At 41.6% G+C, this 20795-nt stretch overlaps 1 protein-coding gene across 2 annotated transcripts in view; it reads right to left on the reverse strand.

Moving 5' to 3' along the window:
* Positions 1-20795, reverse strand: part of uggt2 (UDP-glucose glycoprotein glucosyltransferase 2) — a 381083-nt gene that overhangs the window by 42152 nt on the left and 318136 nt on the right. For both annotated transcript variants that reach the window (XM_072577884.1, XM_072577883.1), the window contains exons 32-35: positions 14863-14948; positions 10164-10253; positions 7788-7872; positions 3852-4034 (exon numbers count right to left, since the gene is read on the reverse strand). In XM_072577884.1, coding sequence (XP_072433985.1) covers positions 3852-4034; positions 7788-7872; positions 10164-10253; positions 14863-14948 — 444 coding nt within the window. The remainder of the gene's footprint in view (positions 1-3851; positions 4035-7787; positions 7873-10163; positions 10254-14862; positions 14949-20795) is intronic.

Here is a 20795-nt window from a genome sequence, read left to right on the forward strand (position 1 = left end):
CACTTCACAACTCTTAAATTTAGTCAAATAATACTGATACACAACAAAAGAGAGCACAGAAAGAATAACAACACAACCAGTAAAAAAATGTTCAATCAAAGAAAGACAGCAGTTCTTTCCAGTTGTGTAAACCAAACACCACACTGGGATAGTCTTATTATGTGCCTGGATTATCTGCAGAAACAGATATGCTACCTTTTGTAAAAACTCAATTCATAGAAATGTTATTACGAATGCTTGGCTGTGCTGCTCGAGTGTTTCTAAATTGTGATCAGTGGGAATCAGTTATCATAAATGGAAGCAGATTGTATGGTTTGATTGATTGACCTCATTGTTAAGTTATTAGTTTCCTGAATGCCTTAATTTAACATCTGCATATGTATTTAAACAATATTAAGCTGTGTGAAATGAGGCAAGGGTTATTTTCTTAATTTTTATACATTCAGAGGATGTGAACATCACTGGCTAGGCTAGCATTTATTACCCATTCCTCATTTTCCTACAGGCAGTTCAGAATCAATCACATTGCTGTAGGTCTGGAGTCACAAAAAGACTAGACTGGGTAAGGATGTGTGATTACGCTACTCCTTTAACAAGGGCATGTTGTCGTTTGTCTTTTTCAAGAGGGCTTATAAAAGGCAGAGGTTCTGATGTGTCTGGACTTTTGGGGTCTTTGCTAATGGCTAATAAATACTGCCCAAGGCAAAAATCAGGGAAAAGGCTTTTAGGCATTTTTTAAAAAAAAAATTCTGCAATAAAAGAGGAGTGACCAGTTCTCCTAGTTCAGGGATTTTTCCTCGTTTGGTTTGGGTTTAAGTAAGCAGCCTAGCCGAAGCCGCTGGTTAAAAAACTGCTGGAGACAGAGAAGCAGCTACAGTGGAAAGAGAGTTCATGCTTCAGCAAATGATCCTTGGCTGATCTTCTCTCTCTCCCTCTCTCTAACATCTCTCCTGTAAAAACCTGGGTTTGAATTTATCTTTTTACCAGGGGATGTGCTTATGGGGATGTCGTAGGAAATTGGAACAGCATCATTAAGTTGCAATAGAGTTGGTTGAGTTTTCAAATCGTTGTTATTCCAAATTCTGTTTCTTTGATTTGTATTTAATTCAGCAGTGTGGAAATAAATTCTGTTTTACTTGAAGCCAAATGGTTTGACCAGCTGCATCACTCCTGGGATATTCACTCTACATCTGCCTAGAACAACTAGAAAGGTTCGGGTCTGGGGTACCTTCTTAAAATGTTTGGGGGAACCTGGCCTGACCCATAACAGATGGCAGATTCCCTCAAAGACACAAATAAACCAGATCTTTTCTAAGTGACAATTAACAGTAGTTACAATGGTTGCTATTCGTTTAGGATTTTATTCCAGACTTTTTATTGAAGACAACTTTCAATACCTGCCATGGTGAGATTCAAATTGTGCCTGGGTTCTGAATTACTAGCTCAGTGCCATTAACACTATTCCTCGGCCTTTCTATGATATTATATGTCTGTTTGACTGATTCTTTTATATACCGTAACAGTAGCAGTCTTTTCAAAGCTGATTTCTGAATGGCATTTTCTTTAAAAAAGTGCAATTCAAAACTTGTCTTTGTTATTTGGCTTACTGGTTCTATGACACATATAGTGTGAATAGGTACAAACGATGTGGCAGGGGGCATCAAAACGAAATAGGATATAGAGGGGGCATGGAGATGAAATATATTTTGTGGGGCAGTGTTAAAGGAGATGGTCTGCAATGTTGGAAAATTTCCTGCATCAATCTTTCCACCTCTATGGTGAAAGCCCAGCTCTCGAAGTAATTCATATCCTCAAAAACAATAGAGAAAAAAATAAATCTGAATCTGATTGCTTACATTCTGGCTCCTAGAAAAAGTGATAATGGATCCACTAAATATTTCCTTTGATTCTAGGATGACCTCAGTCAAATGGAGCGTGACAAATATATCACTGCTACTTGAGAATGGAGGGAGACAGAAAAACATAAACTTTTGGCTTGACATGAGTCATTCTGAACTTGCTGAGATCCATTAATAGGAAGGTGTTGAAGTTACATCTTCATGACAAAGATTAGGCAGAGTCAACATCAAAAAAGGTCAATCCTGATGACAAATGTATTCAAACCTTTTGATTATTTTACTGGCTAGGTAGTTTTAGGGGAGCCAGTGTGCGCGAATACTTGGATTTCTGTAAATTACTCATCAAGATACATAAGAAGCTAAATAAGGGCTGATGGAATTGGGGTGAAAAAAATAACAAGGACAAAATATTGGTTAACAGGCAAAAAACAGAAAGTTGAAATAAACAGTGTATCTTCAAGTTGTTCCAACCTTGCACAGCAGAAGCAGATCAAACTGCTTTGAGATATGGGCTTGAAGCAGAAAAGGATGGATCAGTTGGACAGAAAAAGTTACAAATGATGAGCTGTGAAGAATAAATTAACAATGTAATTAGTTGAGCATTCTCATGAAAAGGTAGAAATTAGAGCACATTTTAGGAGGAAACAGTTATTGAGGGAAGATTTTAAGGAAATATAGGAGAAAAGAAGTCATCAATGTTAGGTAGTTGACATTAGAATGACATAAGGCAGAGAGATATGGAAAGAGAATGAGGCAAGGCACTGCCTTCAGATAACTGATGATGGGATTGGACTCATTGAAAGCATTGGATTTGCCACAAAGAGAGTTTCTTTGATCTCAGCTGTTTACATTCTACATCAATTATTTAGGATGAGTGCATTGACCATGTTTGATGATGAAAGAAAGCTGGATGGACCAGTAAGTTTTAAAGAGATAAAGGTGAATGATATGAATTTATAACAAAGTAGTAGATTGGAGATAACATGTGGGCATTAGAGGCTGGTCCCATCAGCAGGAATATCGAGAACCAGAATAAATTTTAAAGTAGCAAGAAACATTGTTGGTACTACAGAGTAATGGGTATTCCCATCCAAGAAATATAGAAGATTAATATGCAGGTACGTTAAGGAGGAAAATAATATGCTGGTCTTTTTTTGCAAGGAATATTGAAATCTTCTTGATTTAACTCAAAGTGTTGATAAAATCATATCAAGGGCATTATGTGCCTTTTTGGAGCAAGGATATAATGTATTAGAAGTGCCACAAAAACAGGTTAACTCAACTGATTTCTTGGCTCACAGACCAGTCTTAGAGTTTATGTGGAATTGGCCGCGATTCTTTAAAGGAGGAGAAGTGATCTCTTGGAAAAATGTAAACGTTTGAGGGGATTAACATGCAGATGTTGAGGTGCTGCTTTCCCTCAATGGAGGATCTAGAACTAGAAAACAGTCTCAAATAAAGGAAATGAGGAGGGATGTCTTCATTGGCACGTTTGCAAATCTTTAGAAATTACCACCACAGAGGTCTGTGGATGCTTAATCACTAAATACACTCAAGGTGTATTTTTGGTCTCTTAGGGTGGCAAGGTATAGAAGGATCCAATAGAAAAGTGGGAACTGAAGTTAAAAATTAGGCACAATGTTCCTGAATAGTTGAGCAGAATTGAGAAGTAGTATGGCTATTCCTGTTCCTATCACTGTGTTTTAATGTATTAACCTGAAAAGTCTTTGGAGATGCCGGTGTTAGACTGGGGTGTACAAAGTTAGAAATCACACAACACCAGGTTATAGTCCAACAGGTTTGAAGGAGTGACACTCCAAAAGCTAGTGCTTCCAATTAAACCTGTTGGACTATAACCTGGTGTTGTGTGATTTTTAACTTTGAAAATTCAGAAACTCTCTGACATTCTGTGACCAGGCCACAGATCCAAGAAAACTGTCAGCAATGAATCCCAATGTGAGCCATGCCATCATTCAAAAGAGACACATTTACCTGGTCAGCATCAACAAAGATAATTTTGTTAATAGCTAATGGGAAGAGGACATCAAGAAACAGGATCTTGTAGCCCCAAATAATCCTCTGCTTCTCTGTTTGCTGATGGAGCCACCTTGGCCACTTGTACTGTACCAGTTCATACTGGAATCCATATTCATTCGCCATTTCTGGAATGAACTCCTATGTGAGGAAATTAAAGTTGTCAAGCAAGTCAAAGACTTTATACGTAGCTACTCCAATTAGTGTCTTACATAACCACTAGTGCAAAGTTACATACAAGAAGTAGTTAAGGGAACCACACACCATTGCTGGAAGTGTTGGCCTGTAAGTCAACCTTTGAACCTTCCCAAAATTGTCTCAAAATGGGCACTGTTTTGAACACCAGGTATGGCATATACAAGTAGGGCAGCATGGTGGCTCAGTGGTTAGCACTGCTGCCTCACAGCGTCAGGGACCGGGGTTCAATTCCCACTTCGGGCCACTGTCTGTGTGGAGTTTGCACATTCTTCCCATGTCTGCGTGGGTTTCCTCTGGGTGCTCCTGTTTCCTCCCACAGCCCAAAGATGTGCAGGTTAGGTGGATTGGCCATGCTAAATTGCCCATAGTGTCAGGTGTATAATCGGGGTAAATATAGCGTCGAGAAATGAGTCTGGAGGGTTTCTCTTTGGAGGGTCAGTGTGGACTTGTTGGGCTAAATGGTTTTTTTCCACACGGTAAGGAATTTAATCTTTAATCTAACACATATAGCCAGTATGGTTATAGGCAATTGTCATTTTGGTATGTGAGACTAAAATCTCACTGGTAATTCATATTAAATTATGCTGCCATGATTAATTGAATAAATTAAATGTTAATAATTAATAATATGTAAATTAAATTAATTAATACAATTAATCATTTCTTAATCATACAACTTAATCATTTGAATATCCATCAAATTCATTGCCTTCATTAACGCGGTGGCACAGTGGTTAGTACTGCTGCCTCACAGCGCCGGAGACCCGGGTTCAATTCCCGTCTCAGGCGACTGACTGTGTGGAGTTTGCACATTCTCCCCGTGTCTGCGTGGGTTTCCTCCGGGTGCTCCGGTTTCCTCCCACAGTCCAAAGATGTGCAGGTCAGGTGAATTGGCCATGCTAAATTGCCCGTAGTGTTAGGTAAGGGGTCGATGTAGATGTAGGGGTATGGGTGGGTACGCTTCGGTGGGGCGGTGTGGACTTGTTGGGCCGAAGGGCCTGTTTCCACACTGTAAGTAATCTAATTAACTGATGGAAAGAATTGATCAAATTCAGTCTGAGTCACTTTGGCTATGAAATCATCATAGGGTTCCCAATCTGGAGTATACGTGGTGTTGTCATTTCTGTAGAAGTCATACTGGACTGAAACACTAACTCTGTTTCTCGCTCCAAGGATGCTGCCAGACCTGCTGAGTTTCTTCAGCACTTTATGTTGGTTCAGATTGTCAGAATCTGCACTTTATATGTGGTGTTTTCAACTTCAGAATGCTACCTACCCCAACTGCCAAACAACAAATTATTTTGCTCTCCATCCACTGAATTAAAAAGTCTTCATTTATGAATCATCTGATGATAGTCTTTGCATTAATTACACAATTTTATAATGAAACTACACAAAACATGCAGCAGACAGCTAACTTCCACTGTTTGTGAAAGTTTGTTTTTGCCATTAATCAGCCTCATATTCTATTCAATCTGATCATGATTCTTAATTGATTTGTTGACACACACTTCCAAAGGTTAAACCACAAGTGTTAATATGGTATAACTGCTATGTGGAATTTATTTCTTCATAGGCATCTCTTGATCTTATCAGTTATATGGATTTTGAAAACGTCCCAGACTAAGCAGCATTCAGGTCACAAAGTCATCTATTCCACATATTATCCATAAAATCACTCCATCCACACCTACCAAACTGTTACCATCAGCATGCAGAAAAATTCCTTGAAGAAATTTGTTCTTGTCATGACTTTATCTTTTAAAATTATCATAGGTTTTTATTCTGTTTCACACACCACGCAAGCAAGTATCAGCATGAATCCTACTTCGTATGGCCTGTGGTCTTCACTCCAAGTGCTTTCAAACTTCACACTCCTCAGTTCAGATACTGGTCATATTAAATTTCATATTTGTCCATTGTGCACATACGGCATCATGATACTCATGTTTTTCCTGCTGTCTGATAATGTACAGCTGGAAACTGTTTATTTTGGCATTGAGGCATTTTGGTAGTGTCTGGGTGATACTGGTTTTCTGCTGCAGGCAGAAAGGCATTTTTTTTCCCATAAAGCCACTGCACCAACTACCTATTGAGATCTTTGCTGGACTCGAGGTTTGAATTGACCCATTTGAGTGCATAGCTGAAAATGTGTGGCTGGAAAAGCGCAGCAGGTCAGGCAGCATCCAAGGAGCAGGAGAATCGACGTTTCGGGCATGAGCCCTTCTTCAGGGCTTTCTTCAGGGATTCCTGAAGAAGGGCTCATGCCCGAAACGTTGATTCTCCTGCTCCTTGGATGCTGCCTGACCTGCTGTGCTTTTCCAGCAACACATTTTCAGCTCTGATCTCCAGCATCTGCAGTCCTCACTTGCTCCATTTGAGTGCATATAAATGCATTGCATTTCTGATGACAATCGTACCATCTGACAATTTTTGAGGACACATTCAGACCCATATTTTCAAGGCTAGGCCAGTGACTGGTGCTTGTTCACATGGTGCACTTGGTCGTGGGCATCTTCTTCACACGCTCAGATCAGTTCTTTATTAATAGTTATTTGATGGTTTTGTACATGTTACTTCTTGAAATCAGTTCCACACTTCACTTAGTTTTGCAGAGGCGCCCAATGTGTTCATGATCATCATGCATAGTCTGTATTGTATGGATGTGTCAAACTTCCATGCATATTCACTAAACAGGATCTATCAGCAGCTTGACACCCAGTGCCTGGTAACAGCATACCACGAATAAACTGCATTCTTGCTAAGAACAATTGAGGTTGACTATTTAACATAATTCTAGTGCAGCTGGAAAAGTGGGGCAAGGTTTGACTTGAATGGTAAATGCATGTATAAATACAATTTGGTGGATAAATGGTGTCATTACATACTTTGTGTCAATTACAGTAAGTAATTTAGATGTAGGTAGATAGGATAGTGAAGAAGGCGTTTGGTATGCTTTCCTTTATTGGTCAGAGTATTGAGTACAGGAGTTGGGAGGTCACGTTGCGGCTGTACAGGACATTGGTTAGGCCACTGTTGGAATATTGCGTGCAATTCTGATCTTCTTCCTTATTGCCAGGGTTGGAGGATCTGAGCTACAGGGAGAGGCTGAACAGGCTGGGGCTATTTTCCCTGGAGCGTCGGAGGCTAAAGGGTGACCTTATAGAGGTTTACAAAATTATGAGGGGCATGGATAGGGTAAATAGACAAAGTCTATTGGGTTGGAAGTCCAGAACTAGAGGGCATAGGTTTAGGGTGAGAGGGGAAAGATATAAAAGAGACCTAAGGGGCAACTTTTTCACGGAGAGGGTGGTACGTGTATGGAATGAGCTGCCAGAGGATGTGGTGGAGGCTGGTACAATTGCAACATTTAAGAGGCATTTGGATGGGTATATGAATAGGAAGGGTTTGGAAGGATATGGGTCGGGTGCTAGCAGGTGGGACTAGATTGGGCTGGGATATCTGGTCGACATGAACGGGTTGGACCGAAGGGTCTGTTTCCATTCTGTACATCTCTATGACTCTATAGCTTAAAATCGGAGACAAAAACAGAAAATTCTGAAAACCCAGCAGCAGATCAATTCTGGTAAGTGATGTGCACAACCATAATGTCAATTTGGCTGTTCTCTTTGCAGACGCTGCTGAAGTGTTTCCAATATTTCCCATCTAATGTACTGAATATCAAAGTTCCCTTACTTTGAAAGTAGGAGATAGGTAATTCTTCAAAAACCAGAACTTGACAGTTGATTTCGTGTGCTTTAACACAGAAAGCATCATAATTCTGAAAATATAATTGTAAAACAAAATTGAACATTTTAACATCTGCTTGCATAAAGAATTGTACAGGTTATTGGCTACAATGCAAAATGAGAGTTTTATCACATAAATCAGTCATACACAGTTAAAATATCATTACTTCATCAAGCTGTACCAAATAAATAGTTTGGTAAATAACTGAATGTTCACAAACTGGAAAAAAATGCAGGCTAGGTGCATTAGGCATGGTAAATGCAGGGTAACGGAAATCGGGTGGGGGTGTCTGGGTGAGATGCTGTTAGGAGGGTTGGTGCAAACTCAATGCGCTGAATGGCCTCTTCCTGAATTATACGGATTCTCCCCATCAACTCCTTAATTTTGAATATCTACATTAAATCTTTCTTTCACCTTATTTGTTCTATGGAGAAATTTTCTATATTCATTAAAAAACTGAAACTCTCTCATTGCTGGTACTATTTTGATATTTTTTACTGCACTCATCTAAACCGTCTAAAATGTTTACTATCTAAACACTAGATACAGTAAACTAGGTTAGAGGAGAGGCTGGTGAACCTCTGTCTCTCCTGGAAGGACTGTTTGGGGCCCTGGATGGACGTGAGGGGGTGGTGTTCTGGCAGCTTTTGTACCTTTTCTGGTTGCAGGGGAAGGCAGCTGGTGTGTGTGTGTGTGTGTGGGGGAGGGGGAGGCAGCGTGGGAGGGGGGGGGTGGTAGTAGTGGTGAGTGTCACAAACCAAGGTTTCCCTCCACTGCACCATCTTCATTCCCTGTTCCACTGCTCTAAACCCCTATTCCCCACAAACACAATAAAGACAGTCTCCTTTGTCCTCACCTATGTCCCCCTCCCAGTCTGCGCATCCAATGCATTTTCCTTACTTATTTCCACCAACTCCAACTAGACACCACCACCACCACCACTCCCTTCCCCAACCTGTCTGCCTTCCACAAGGACCGTTCCCATCACCAATCACTGGTTTGTGCCACTCTTCCCACCAACCCCACCGAACTGCAAATTAGAGGAACAACACCTCACCTTCCACCTGGGCAGCCTACAGCCTGGCGGAATCAACATCGAGTTCTCCAATTTCAAATAACCTCCCTTGCCATCCCCCAACTCCCTTCCCAGCCCATCCCCTTCCCTTCCATTCCCCTCAGCCAGCTACCAGATTCATCCCTCCCATTTACCAACCCGTACCCGCTACCTGTCTCCACCTATCCTCACCAACCTCCCCCCCACCCCACCTCCTGACCTCCTTAATCTACAGCTCCCTTTACACCCACCCCCAGTCTTGAAGAAGGGTTACATCTGAGATGTCGACTTCTCCACCTGCTGATGCCGCCTGGTTTGCTGTGTTCGTCCAGCCTCCTACTTGTCTACCTTGGTAATGTGAGGCAACAATGCTAACCATTGAGCTACTGTGCTATTATATTTGTTAGAACAGCATAATCCTGGAATTACTCACCTTCAAAGAAAGAGACTAAAGAGAGGTACAGGATTATGACAGTTTGAGACAAGCAAACATAGGCACAGATAAGCTGTAAGGTGGAATGTAAAAAGACTAAGAGTACAAGATTTAAGGCTTTTGCAAAAGACTCAAGGGATGTGTCAAAGGACTTTATGCAAAAAATGGCAATGATGTGGCATGCACAGTCTAATAGCTGTGCAAGTGGAAATCAATAATTTCAAAAGAAAATTGATGGCTTTTAGAAAAACAAATTGCCGAGCTAGGGAATAGAACAGGAAGTAGGACTGATTGGACCATTCCACAGAGAGTGGACCACCATACAAATTAGATTTAAAAGATCCATCAATATTCATCAGCTGTTACTGATAATCAGAGATAGAGAAAATGAATGTTGAAGGTGGTGAATGGAGTATCAATCATTTGAGTTGCTTTCTTCTGGAGTTGTATCAGATATATAGAAACATAGAAACTAGGAGATAAGAGGGAATGCCATATTCCCCCTTCCCGCTTAACCCTTGATTCTTTTAAAATCTAAAGGGGAGGGGTGTCCTTCCTCAGGCTGATAAGAAGGTTTTAGCCTCAACCTGCCCAACCTCCAGCCATGCATTCCAGTTGCTGACCTCACCAGCCTTCCCAAATGATAACATACAAACCCCACTTTCACCCCTACCCATAATTCAAGTTATTTCCACATCTCCTTCCCACTGGTCAGGCTGATCATTTGATTGGGTAGTCACCATGTTCCTGGTAATAGCATATCTCCAGACTCTTCTTCACTCTCCCTGACCAATATTGGAATATTAATATTGGAAACACTTAGTCATCAACTAACCTCAAAAATCGCTCATAAAGATGTCCTGATGCAACAGAGAAAATGTTTAGGACGTCATCTTTCTGTTCAGACCGGAAACCTTCTGCAAAGCTGAAGCACAGGAAAGAGAGTCACTTGATTGTTATGCAAAAAATCAAAGAATTCCACAAAACCTACATTGGCATAATTTGAGCTCAATTTTGATCACAGAATAAATTTATTCTTGAAAATCTGATTAAAGTTGCTCCATGTAATTCTATGTTCACATCCTAAGTAGTAATTCCCTTTGTTCTTCAGTAGGCATTTGATGTTGCTTGAATGGAAAATATTTCCTATTCCATTTACTGTTGCACTGACAGCACAAATTAAAAATGGTCATGTTCAAATACAGCTTACTCAATTCGTTATCCCGCTCCCCATATGTAAATGGAGTCTGACATTTATATCCTTCGGTTCTCTACCAGTACCCCATATTAAAGGATTGGAAGATAGTGGCCAGAGTTCCCACTATGTACTTTCCTCAGCAAACTAAGATACACTTGACAGAGTCATAGAGATGTACAATAAGAAAACGGACCCTTTGGTCCAACTCATCCACGCCGACCAGATATCCTGAATTAATCCAGTCCCATTTGTCAGCACTTGGCCCATATTGGTCTCAACCCTTCTTATTCATATATGCATCCAGATGCCTTTTAAATGTTGTAATTGTATCAGCCTCTACCACTTCCTCTGGCAGCGCACTCCATACATACAACACCCTTTGAATGAAAAAGTTGCCCTTAGGTCCCTTTTAAATCTTTATCTTCTCACCCTAAACCTGTGTCCTCTATTTCTGGACTCCACCAACCCAGGGAAAAGACCTTATCTATAAATCCTATCTATGCCCCTAATCTGGACCGTTTGGATTTTCTACTTTGAACTAGTGCCAATACTTGAGTTAATCTTGCTTATTTTAATCCAATCCAATGTCTCTATTATGTTCTTCACCACTGAGATATCCTATTGTTTAGCAGGAACATATATAAAGTACTCATTTACAATCGTTATTGTGTAGAAGCAGGCCATTTGGCCTATTAAGTCCACACTGACCTTCCGAACAGCATCCCATCCAGATCCACCCCTCTACCCTATCATCCTACATTTCCCCTGCTAATCCACCTAGTCTGCACATCCCTGGACACTTTGAGCAATTTAGCATGGCCAACCTAATTAACCTGCACATCTTTGGACTATGAGAGGAAACCAGAGCACCTGAAGGGGACACAGGTAGAATATGCTAACTGCACATAGACAGTTATCCAAGGGTGGAATTAAACCTAGGTCCCTGGTGCTGGAAGGCAGTAGTTCTAACCACTGAGCCAGCATGCCACCTCACTTGGGGGCTCAACAGGCCTCTGCCTCCACAAAATTTCCCTTTTAGTTTTGAATCATTACATGTTGATAAAAGCCATCAAGTGTTTTCTTTCATTATTTGCTATTTTTTCTCATACTTGCTTATTTTTTCCTTTATTCATACCTCCTTGGTACTTCCTATTTCTGCTAGATTGCTACTGTATTGTTTGAACTTGGTACTTATCAAAAGCCTGTTTTATCATCTTTACTTTTAGCCATCTGGGAAGGTTTAACTCTAGATGTCCCTCTTTTGTCCTTCAAATGAAGGGCTAGGATCGATCACCAGATTCAAATGTTAACTCTGTTTTTCTCTCACTACAAATGATGCCGGATCTGCTGAGTTTCTCCAGCATTCTCTATTTGTTTCAGATTTCGAGCGTCTGCCGTATTTAGCTTTTATTTGAATGTTTGTTTGTACATGTCCATCTCCTTCTTGAATACTTATTGCTGTTTGACTGCAGTTTTTCTTTTCAATCCAGCTACACCAGATTCCTTCAGTATCTACTGAAATGAGCCCTTTTATCAGTTGAATATAGTTTGTTGCTATACTGCCTGATTGTGAGTGAGAGTCAAATATGCTGCTAACTGTGTCAGGGCTGACACTTAAGACTAACCTGACCACAGAGCATGTTCCAGGGCTGACTGCAGTATTGTAGCCTTTCAGATGCAATGAATGGATTTTTTCTAAGTAGTGCTGTCCACATTGGATATTGAAGAAAATGAGTCACCAGTAATTGAATTCAAGATCTTTATCAAGGAAGATAGTGCTGACCCAAGCCACAGAGAAAGAAGAGAATTCAGTTACTAAAAGGGCTGACAATTTATAAGTGAGATATCAGACAATCTGATACATAAAGTTGATAAGACACCAAGACCAGATGTAATACAGACAAGGAAGGAAATGAATGTAGAAATTCTGGAGGCACTGGGTCATTCTTTCAGTTTTACTTGGCCTCAAGAGTGATGTCAGATGTTCAGGGAATTACAAATGCAGGTTCGTTAAGAAATCCATGCATGGTTTCCTCAAGGGAAAATTATCTTTGACTAACTTGCTGGAGTTATTTTGAAGTGCTAAATGAGAGGGTTACTAGGGGAATGCTGTTGATATACTGTATGTGGAGTTCCAAAAGGTATTTGCTGCACTGCCACAGAACAGACCTATGAGCAACATAACAGCTCATGAAACACAAGGGATAGGAGCAACATGGATACATGATTAGATGAGTGACAGGAGTCAGACAGTACTGATGTTCTTCAGGCCAGAGAAAGATTTGTAATGGACTTCCCCAGAGATTATTGTCTTGGTTGCCTTGCTATATATTAATGACCAAGACCTTGGAGCACATGACAGAACTTCAATATTTGTAGATGAAACTAAACTTGGAAGCATTGTGAACTTGAGGAAGCTAGTATAGAACTTCTGATATGATCCCAGTTGATGGTAATTTGAAACAAGTGAGCTTCAAGAGTCAAATCTGGCTTGATGGATCCCATGTTTCATTTCTGTGATTTGTTTACCACGGTGGTCAGTCACTGAACATATCCATAAGAGACAGCCAAAGTAATTTTAACAAAAAAACACAATAGTTAACCAATATGATATATTCAAGAACTAGAAAGCTCTTGTTCTGCAGGAATGACGATAATTGGCTTCTTATCAGCAAATTTTTGCATTAATTAAATGCCAGCCCCTTCAGTAATTGTCTCTTCCCAACACTCATGAACAATCCGCTAACTCAACTCACCTATTTAATAACGTAGGTCCTTGAACTCGTGTTATCCACAGCCTGTGCTTCTGGAGGTCTTTTGTTTTCCTATCCCACTTGCGCATTTTTCTCAGCTGTGACAGCTTTAGATTGTCTTTAGTTTCCACTTCACTAGTCTTTGCATGCAAAGGATCATTCTCCATCATGTTCAGCAGGCTACCAGCAGTAAACATTCACACCACACAGGGGGATGTACCTGCATCAATGCAGTTCCTAGAACATACACTGTGACACCATCAAGGAATAACCAGCTAACTGCCTTCAACATTTATTCGCTCCACCATGACATGGAGGTACTAGTTACCAGATGCATCACTAACCAAAGTTCCTTACACAGCAACCTCCAAATCCAAGGCCACCTGCAGAAGGACAAGGGCAACAGATAAATGAAAACACCACCAACTGCATGTTCCCGTCCATACTACTCAACATCTTTCATGGAAATATATTACATTTCACCTTCAGTGTCATTAGATCAAGTTGCTGGAAATTCCTCTCAAACAATGAGGGTGCAGTTATAAAAAAGGAATGCAGAAATTCAACATAACCTCTCAAGGGCAACTAAAGATGGGTAATAAATGCTGGCCAATGACCCATAAATGAATTAAATGCAAAATTCAACAATTTTATGGTAACAGCTAAAATGTGATACTTTGGATAATGTAATCTGCTCAAACCATTTAAATGTCTGCTGCCTCTTATATAACTCTGGAGGACCAAAATAACACATACTCTCCTGTCACATAGCTCCATCTGTTGACTGAACATATCCCTGAATTCAATCAGACGCTGTACTTCATCTTTTATTTATGGGATATTATGATAGGCTCCTGTGGGTGGAATTTTTCTCGAGAAGATAAAAAGGTTATTCCTAGTAACTCACTGTCCATCTCTCATTACATGTCAGTAACTAATTTTTTGTTGCACAAAATATAGAAAATACAGCACAGGAACAGGCCCTTTGGCCCACTATGTCCATGCTGACCATGGCGCCATTTAAAATCAATCCCGTTCTGCCTGCATGTGATCCCTATCACTCTATTCCCTGCCTGATATGTCTATGCAAATGCCATCCTCTGTGTAAAAAGAACTTTTCTTGCAATACTCCTTTGAACTTGCCCCCTCTCACCTCAAAACTACACTCCCTAGTACTTGACAGTTCCACCCTGGGAAAGAGACTGAGTTTCCACTCTATCCATGCCTCTCAATTTTATAATTTTTATCAGGTCACCCTTCAACCTGAAACTCTAAGTTTGTCTTAGAAAACAATCTAAGTTTGTCCAACCTCTCTGAATACCTAATGCACTCCAATCTAGACAACATCATTGTAAACCTCTTCTGCACCCTCTCCAAAGCCTCCACATCCTTCCTACAATCAGAATTGCTCACAATACTCTAAATATGGTTGAAATAAAGTTTTATACAGCTGTAACATGACTTGCCAACTTTTATACTCAATGCCCTGACCAGTGAAGGCAAACATACTGTAAGTCTTCTTGACCACCTTATTAATTTGTGCTGCCACTTTCAGGGAGCTATGTACTTGCACCTTGTGATACCTGGTGATTGACTCCCAGATCCCCTTGTCTTCTGTGTCCACATCGCTGAGCAAATCTTCATTTATTTTATCGGGCTTTTTGCTCACCTGTAAGAAACCCAAAATAGGATGAAAGTGACATAATGGTCTGAAGCACAGGAAACACAGAATCATTTACAAATAAACACAAATAATGCTAACAGTGAATTAATGTGCTTTCAACATCAGAACATAGAACAGTACAGCAGAGGAACATGCCCTTCAGTCCACAATGTTGTGCTGAACATGATGCCAAGTTAAACTAATTCCTTCTCCCTGCCCTTGGTCCAGATCCCTCCATTCCTTGCATATTCATGTGCTTATCTAAACATCCCTTAAATGCCCCAATTGGATCTGCCTCCACCACCACCACTGGCAGCGTGTTTCCAGACTCTTACAACTCCCTGTATAAAAGACTTGCCCCTCACATCTCTTTTGAACTTTCCCCTTTCACCTTAAATACATGCCCCCTAGCATTAGACATTTCAATTATGGGAAAAAGATTCTGACCATTAACCCTATCTATGCATCTCATAACCTTAGATTTCTATCAAGTCTCCCCTCAGCCACTGCTGCGCCTGAGAAAACAACTGGAGTTTTTCAAGCCTCTCCTTACAGCTCATACCCTATAATCCGGGCAGACTCCCTGTGAACCACTTCTATAAACACTGCCAAAGCCTCTACATCCTTTCTGTAATGTGGTGACCAGAAATGAACGCAACTCTTGTACTCATTGCCCTGACCAATAAAGGCAAGCATGCTATATGCCTTGTTTAGCACCCTATCTATTTGTGTGGCTACTTTCAGGGAGCATTGACTTGAACCCCAAGATCCCTCGGTCCAATAATGCTGTTCCGGATCCTGCCATTAACAGCATACTTTTCTAAGGTCTAGGGAGTGTTGCTATAAAAAGAGACCTTGGAATCTAGGTTCATAGCTCCTTGAAAGTGGAGTCGCAGGCAGACAGGATAGTGAGCAAAGCTTTTGATATGCCTGCCTTTATTGATCAGTGCATTGATTGCAGGATTTGGGAGGTCATGTTGTAGCTGTACAGGACATTGGTTAAGCTACTATTGGAATACTGCGTGCAATTCTGGTCTCCGTCCTATCGGAAGGATGTTGTGAAAGTCGAAAAAATTCAGAAAAGATTTACAAGGATGTTGCCAGGGTTGGAGGGTTTGAGCTATAGGGCGTGGCTAAATTGGCAGGGGCTATTCTCCCTGGAGCATCGGAGGCTAAGAAGTTTTTAGAAGTTTATAAAATCATGAGGGGCATGGATAGGAGAAATATACAAGGTCTTTTCCCTGGGGTGGGAAGTCCAAAACTAGACTGCATAGGTTTAAAGTGAGAGGGAGAAAATTTAAAAGAGATCTAAAGGGCAACTTTTTCGTGCAGAGGGTAGTGTGTGTATGGAATGAGCTGCCAGAGGAAGTGGTGAAGGCAGGTAGAATTACAACATTTAAAAGGCACCTGGATGGGTATATGGACAGAAAGGATTAATTTGACAGGTTGGACCAAAGCGTCTGTTTCCATGTACATCTCTAAGTCTACTTGATCTCCCAAAGTGCAGTACCTCATACCTCCTAGACTAAACTCCATCTGCTATTGCTCCACCCACATCTGCAACTGATTTGTATGCCACTGTATCCTTTAACAACCTTCTACACTATCTACAACTCCACCAATTTTTGCGTAATCTGCAAATTTACTAACCCACCTATCTACATTTTCATCCAAGTCATTTGTATATATCAGAAACAGCAGAGATCCCAGGATGGATTCCTGAGGAAAACCATTTGTTATGGACTTCTGGCCTGAAAAATAACCTTTACCACTACTGTCTGCCTTCTATGGGCAAGCCAATTCTGAATCCAAGCGACCAAGTCACCGTGGATTCCATGCATCTTAAATCTTCTGGATTAGCCTATCACGAGGAAGCTTGGTGAAAGCTTTGCTAAAATCATGTAGACATCATTCACTTCTCTACCCTCAACAATCACCATCGTCACCTCCTTGAAAAATTCAATCAAGTTAGTAAGACATGACTTGCCCTGTGCTGAAAATGTGTTGCTGGAAAAGCGCAGCAGGTCAGGCAGCATCCAAGGAGCAGGAGAATCAACAATTCGGGCATGAGCCCTTCTTCAGGAATGAGGAAAGTGTGTCCAGCAGGCTAAGATAAAAGGTAGGGAGGAGGGACTTGGGGGAGGGGCGTTGGAAATGCAATAGGTGGAAGGAGGTCAAGTTGAGGGTGATAAGCCGGAGTGGGGTGGGGGCGGAGAGGTCAGGAAGAAGATTGCAGGTTAGGAAGGCAGTGCTGAGTTCGAGGATTTGACTGAGACAAGGTGGGGGGAGGGGAAATGAGGAAACTGGAGAAATCTGAGTTCATCCCTTGTGGTTGGAGGGTTCCTAGGCGGAAGATGAGGCGTTCTTCCTCCAACCGTCGTGTTGCTATGGTCTGGCGATGGAGGAGTCCAAGGACCTGCATGTCCTTGGTGGAGTGGGAGGGGGAGTTGAAGTGTTGAGCCACGGGTTGGTTGGGTTGGTTAGTCCGGGTGTCCCAGAGGTGTTCTCTGAAACGTTCCGCAAGTAGGCGGCCTGTCTCCCCAGTATAGAGGAGGCCACATCGGGTGCAGCGGATGTAATAAATGATGTGTGTGGAGGTGCAGGTGAATTTGTGGTGGATATGGAAGTATACCTTGGGGCCTTGGAGGGAAGTAAGGGGGGAGGTGTGGGCGCAAGTTTTGCATTTCTTGCGGTTGCAAGAGAAGGTGCCGGGAGTGGAGGTTTGCTTGGTGGGGGGTGTGGACCTGACGAGGGAGTCACAGAGGGAGTGGTCTTTTTGGAATGCTGATAGGGGAGGGGAGGAAAATATATCCCTGGTGGTGGGGTCCGTTTGGAGGTGGCGGAAATGATGGTGGATGATACGCTGTATACGGAGGTTGGTGGGGTGGTAGGTGAGGACCAGTGGGGTTCTGTCCTGGTGGCGGTTGGAGGGGCGGGGCTCAAGGGCGGAGGAGCAGGAAGTGGAGGAGATGTGGTGGAGGGCATCGTCCATCATGTCTGGGGGGAAATTGCGGTCTTTGAAGAAGGAGGCCATCTGGGTTGTACGGTTTTGGAACTGGTCCTCCTGGGAGCAGATGCGGCGGAGACGAAGGAATTGGGAATATGGGATGGCGTTTTTACAGGGGGCAGGGTGGGAGGAGGTGTAGTCTAGGTAGCTGTGGGAGTCGGTCGGTTTATAGTAAAAAGGACTTGCCCTGTACAAAGCCGTACTGACTGTCCTGAATTGGGCTATACTTTTCCAACTACATGCAAATGCTATCCCTCATAATGCTTTCCAATAGCTTCCCAACCACTGATGTGAAAAATCACAAAACTTCCTGGATTCTCCCTATTTCCCTTCGTGAACAAAGGAACCTACATTAGCTACTCGCCAGTCTTCTGGGCTAGCAAGGATACAAAGATCTTGGTCAAGGTCCCAGCAATCTCAGGTGCACAGGAATTTTGTCCTTTTTTTCAACGTATGTATAGAATGCCTTGGGATTCTCTTTAATCCTATTTGCCAAGGTTATCTCATGGCCCCTTCTTGCTCTCCTAATTCTTTCTGTTTTCTTTATATTCCACACTTGGCTGTCTGATTTTAGCTTCCTAAACCTTACATATACTACTTTTTTCCCTTCTGAGTAAAGTCACAACCTCTCTCGTTATCTAAGAGTCCCTTTCCTTGCCATCCTTGTCCTTTCTCCTTACTGGAATATGTTGGTCCTTAACTCTGACAATAGGTCTTTAAGCAATTCCCACATGTCAAATGTGGACTTGCTTGATAACAGCTCCTCCTTAGCTCCTACCTAATACTGATGAAATTTGCCTCACCAATTTAGTACCTCTCTGCAAGGTCCTGAACTACTCTTATTCATAGCTATCTTAAAACTTAAGGAGTTGTGATCACTGTATCCAAATTAGCTATCCCACTGAAAGGCCAGGCTCATTGTAACCAATTTAAGTTTCAGTATGGCCACTCCTCTAGTTGGACTATTCACATATTATTTCAAGAAACCCTCTCAGATGCACTTAACAAAGTTGCTCCATCCAAGCCGCTTGCTTAAAAGGAGTCCAAGTCAATATTGGGGAAGTTAAATTCACTCACTATGACAACCGTGTTTTATTGAATCTTTTCATAATCTGCTTGTATATTTCTTTCTCAATGTCTCAGTTGCTGTTGGGAGGCCTATAGTATAATCCACTCAGAGTGAATTACATGCATCTTATTTTTGAGCTGTATCCATATTGCCTCAGTGGATTAACCCTCCATCTGCTCACTGAGTGCAAATGTAACATTCGCCTTCATTAGTAAAGCAATTCCTTCACCTCTTATCTTCCTCTGTCTCATCTAAAACAACAGAAGCCTGGAAAATTGAGCTGCTAATTCTGTCCCTATCTCAACCAAATATCTATAATGGCCGTAATATCATAGTCCTACGTACTGATCCCACGTACTCTAAGCTCATCTGCCTTACCTATAATATTCCTTACATTGAAATAAACACACTTGAGCCCATCAGTACCATTGCATTCATTTACCTGTCTTTACTTGTCCTTCCTTTCTGACTTACTGGTTCTAACATCAACCACAGCATCAATGTGGACTTCATTACATTCCTCATTCCCCCACTCCCCCCCGCTCCCCTCCCCCCCCTCCACTTTATCCCAGTTCCAACCTTCCCAACTCAGCACCACCTTCATGACCTGTCATACCTGTCCATTGTCTTTCCCATCTATCCGCTCCACCCTCCTCTCCGATCTATAACCATTACCCCCACCTGCATCTACCTATCGTACTCTCAGCTACCTTCCTCCCAGCCCCACTCCTCCCTGTCATTTATCTCTCTACCCCTTTGGCTCACAAGTTTCATTCCTGATAAAGGGCTCTTGCCCGAAATGTTGATTCTCCTGCTCCTCAGATGCTGCCTGACCTGCTGTGCTTTTCCAGCACCAAACTCTCAACTCTAATCTCCAGCATCTGCAATCCTCACTTTCACCTGGTTCTAATGTGTGCCTTCCCCTCAATGCCTTCACTTGCTGATCCACTGGTCTGGTTCCCAGCCCCTTACCACTCTAGTTTAACTCTCCTGAGTAGCACCAGCGAACCTTCTGCGAGGATATTCGTTCCTCTCCAGTTCAGATGAAATCTATCCCTCTTGTATAGGTGAACCATCCTAGAACAGGCCTCAAGGATCCATGAATCTAAAATCCTGCACTGTGTGTATGTGATATATATATATATATATCCCTACCAATGGGATGGTAGCACCAAATCTGCCACATAGCTCATACAACATGGTGAGCAGTGGTGAGGATTCATCTTAGTATAACCGTTTCCTCATTCCAATGACAGTGTTCTAACCTTGTTTATACTTTATTAACTTCACCACAAGCCTAACAACTTCAACAGTAGTTCACTGAGCCCAGTGACACCTGCAAAATTTGCAGTATGACTCAACAAAATTCAGGGACAGTTTGCGAATTCAGCATAACTACGCCAAGATGGACATTGAACATGATTTCAATGAATGCTTAATCAAGATAGCTCCATGCCTTGATAGAACTGTTGCTCAGCATCAGCAACAAGTAACAGACTGAAAGGAAAATTATGACTGTAATACTTATACAAGTATTCTTGTATAATTAATTTTATATTGAAAAATACTTACATTATGGGTGGCATCTTGGGAGAAGCATCTCAGAAGCAAAATGGCTGACAACCACAAAAAAATCATGCTATTGATTCAGCATGTTGAAACCACTAAATGTACTTAATGGGAACTAATCAAATTTTGTATGCAATTTCCATTACACTCATTCATTATCTGCAGATTCCTTATCCATAGATCCATATACTTGAGAGGTCAGTCCAGA

Source organism: Chiloscyllium punctatum, chromosome 9, assembly GCF_047496795.1.
Source record: "Chiloscyllium punctatum isolate Juve2018m chromosome 9, sChiPun1.3, whole genome shotgun sequence".
Taxonomy (NCBI): domain Eukaryota; kingdom Metazoa; phylum Chordata; class Chondrichthyes; order Orectolobiformes; family Hemiscylliidae; genus Chiloscyllium; species Chiloscyllium punctatum.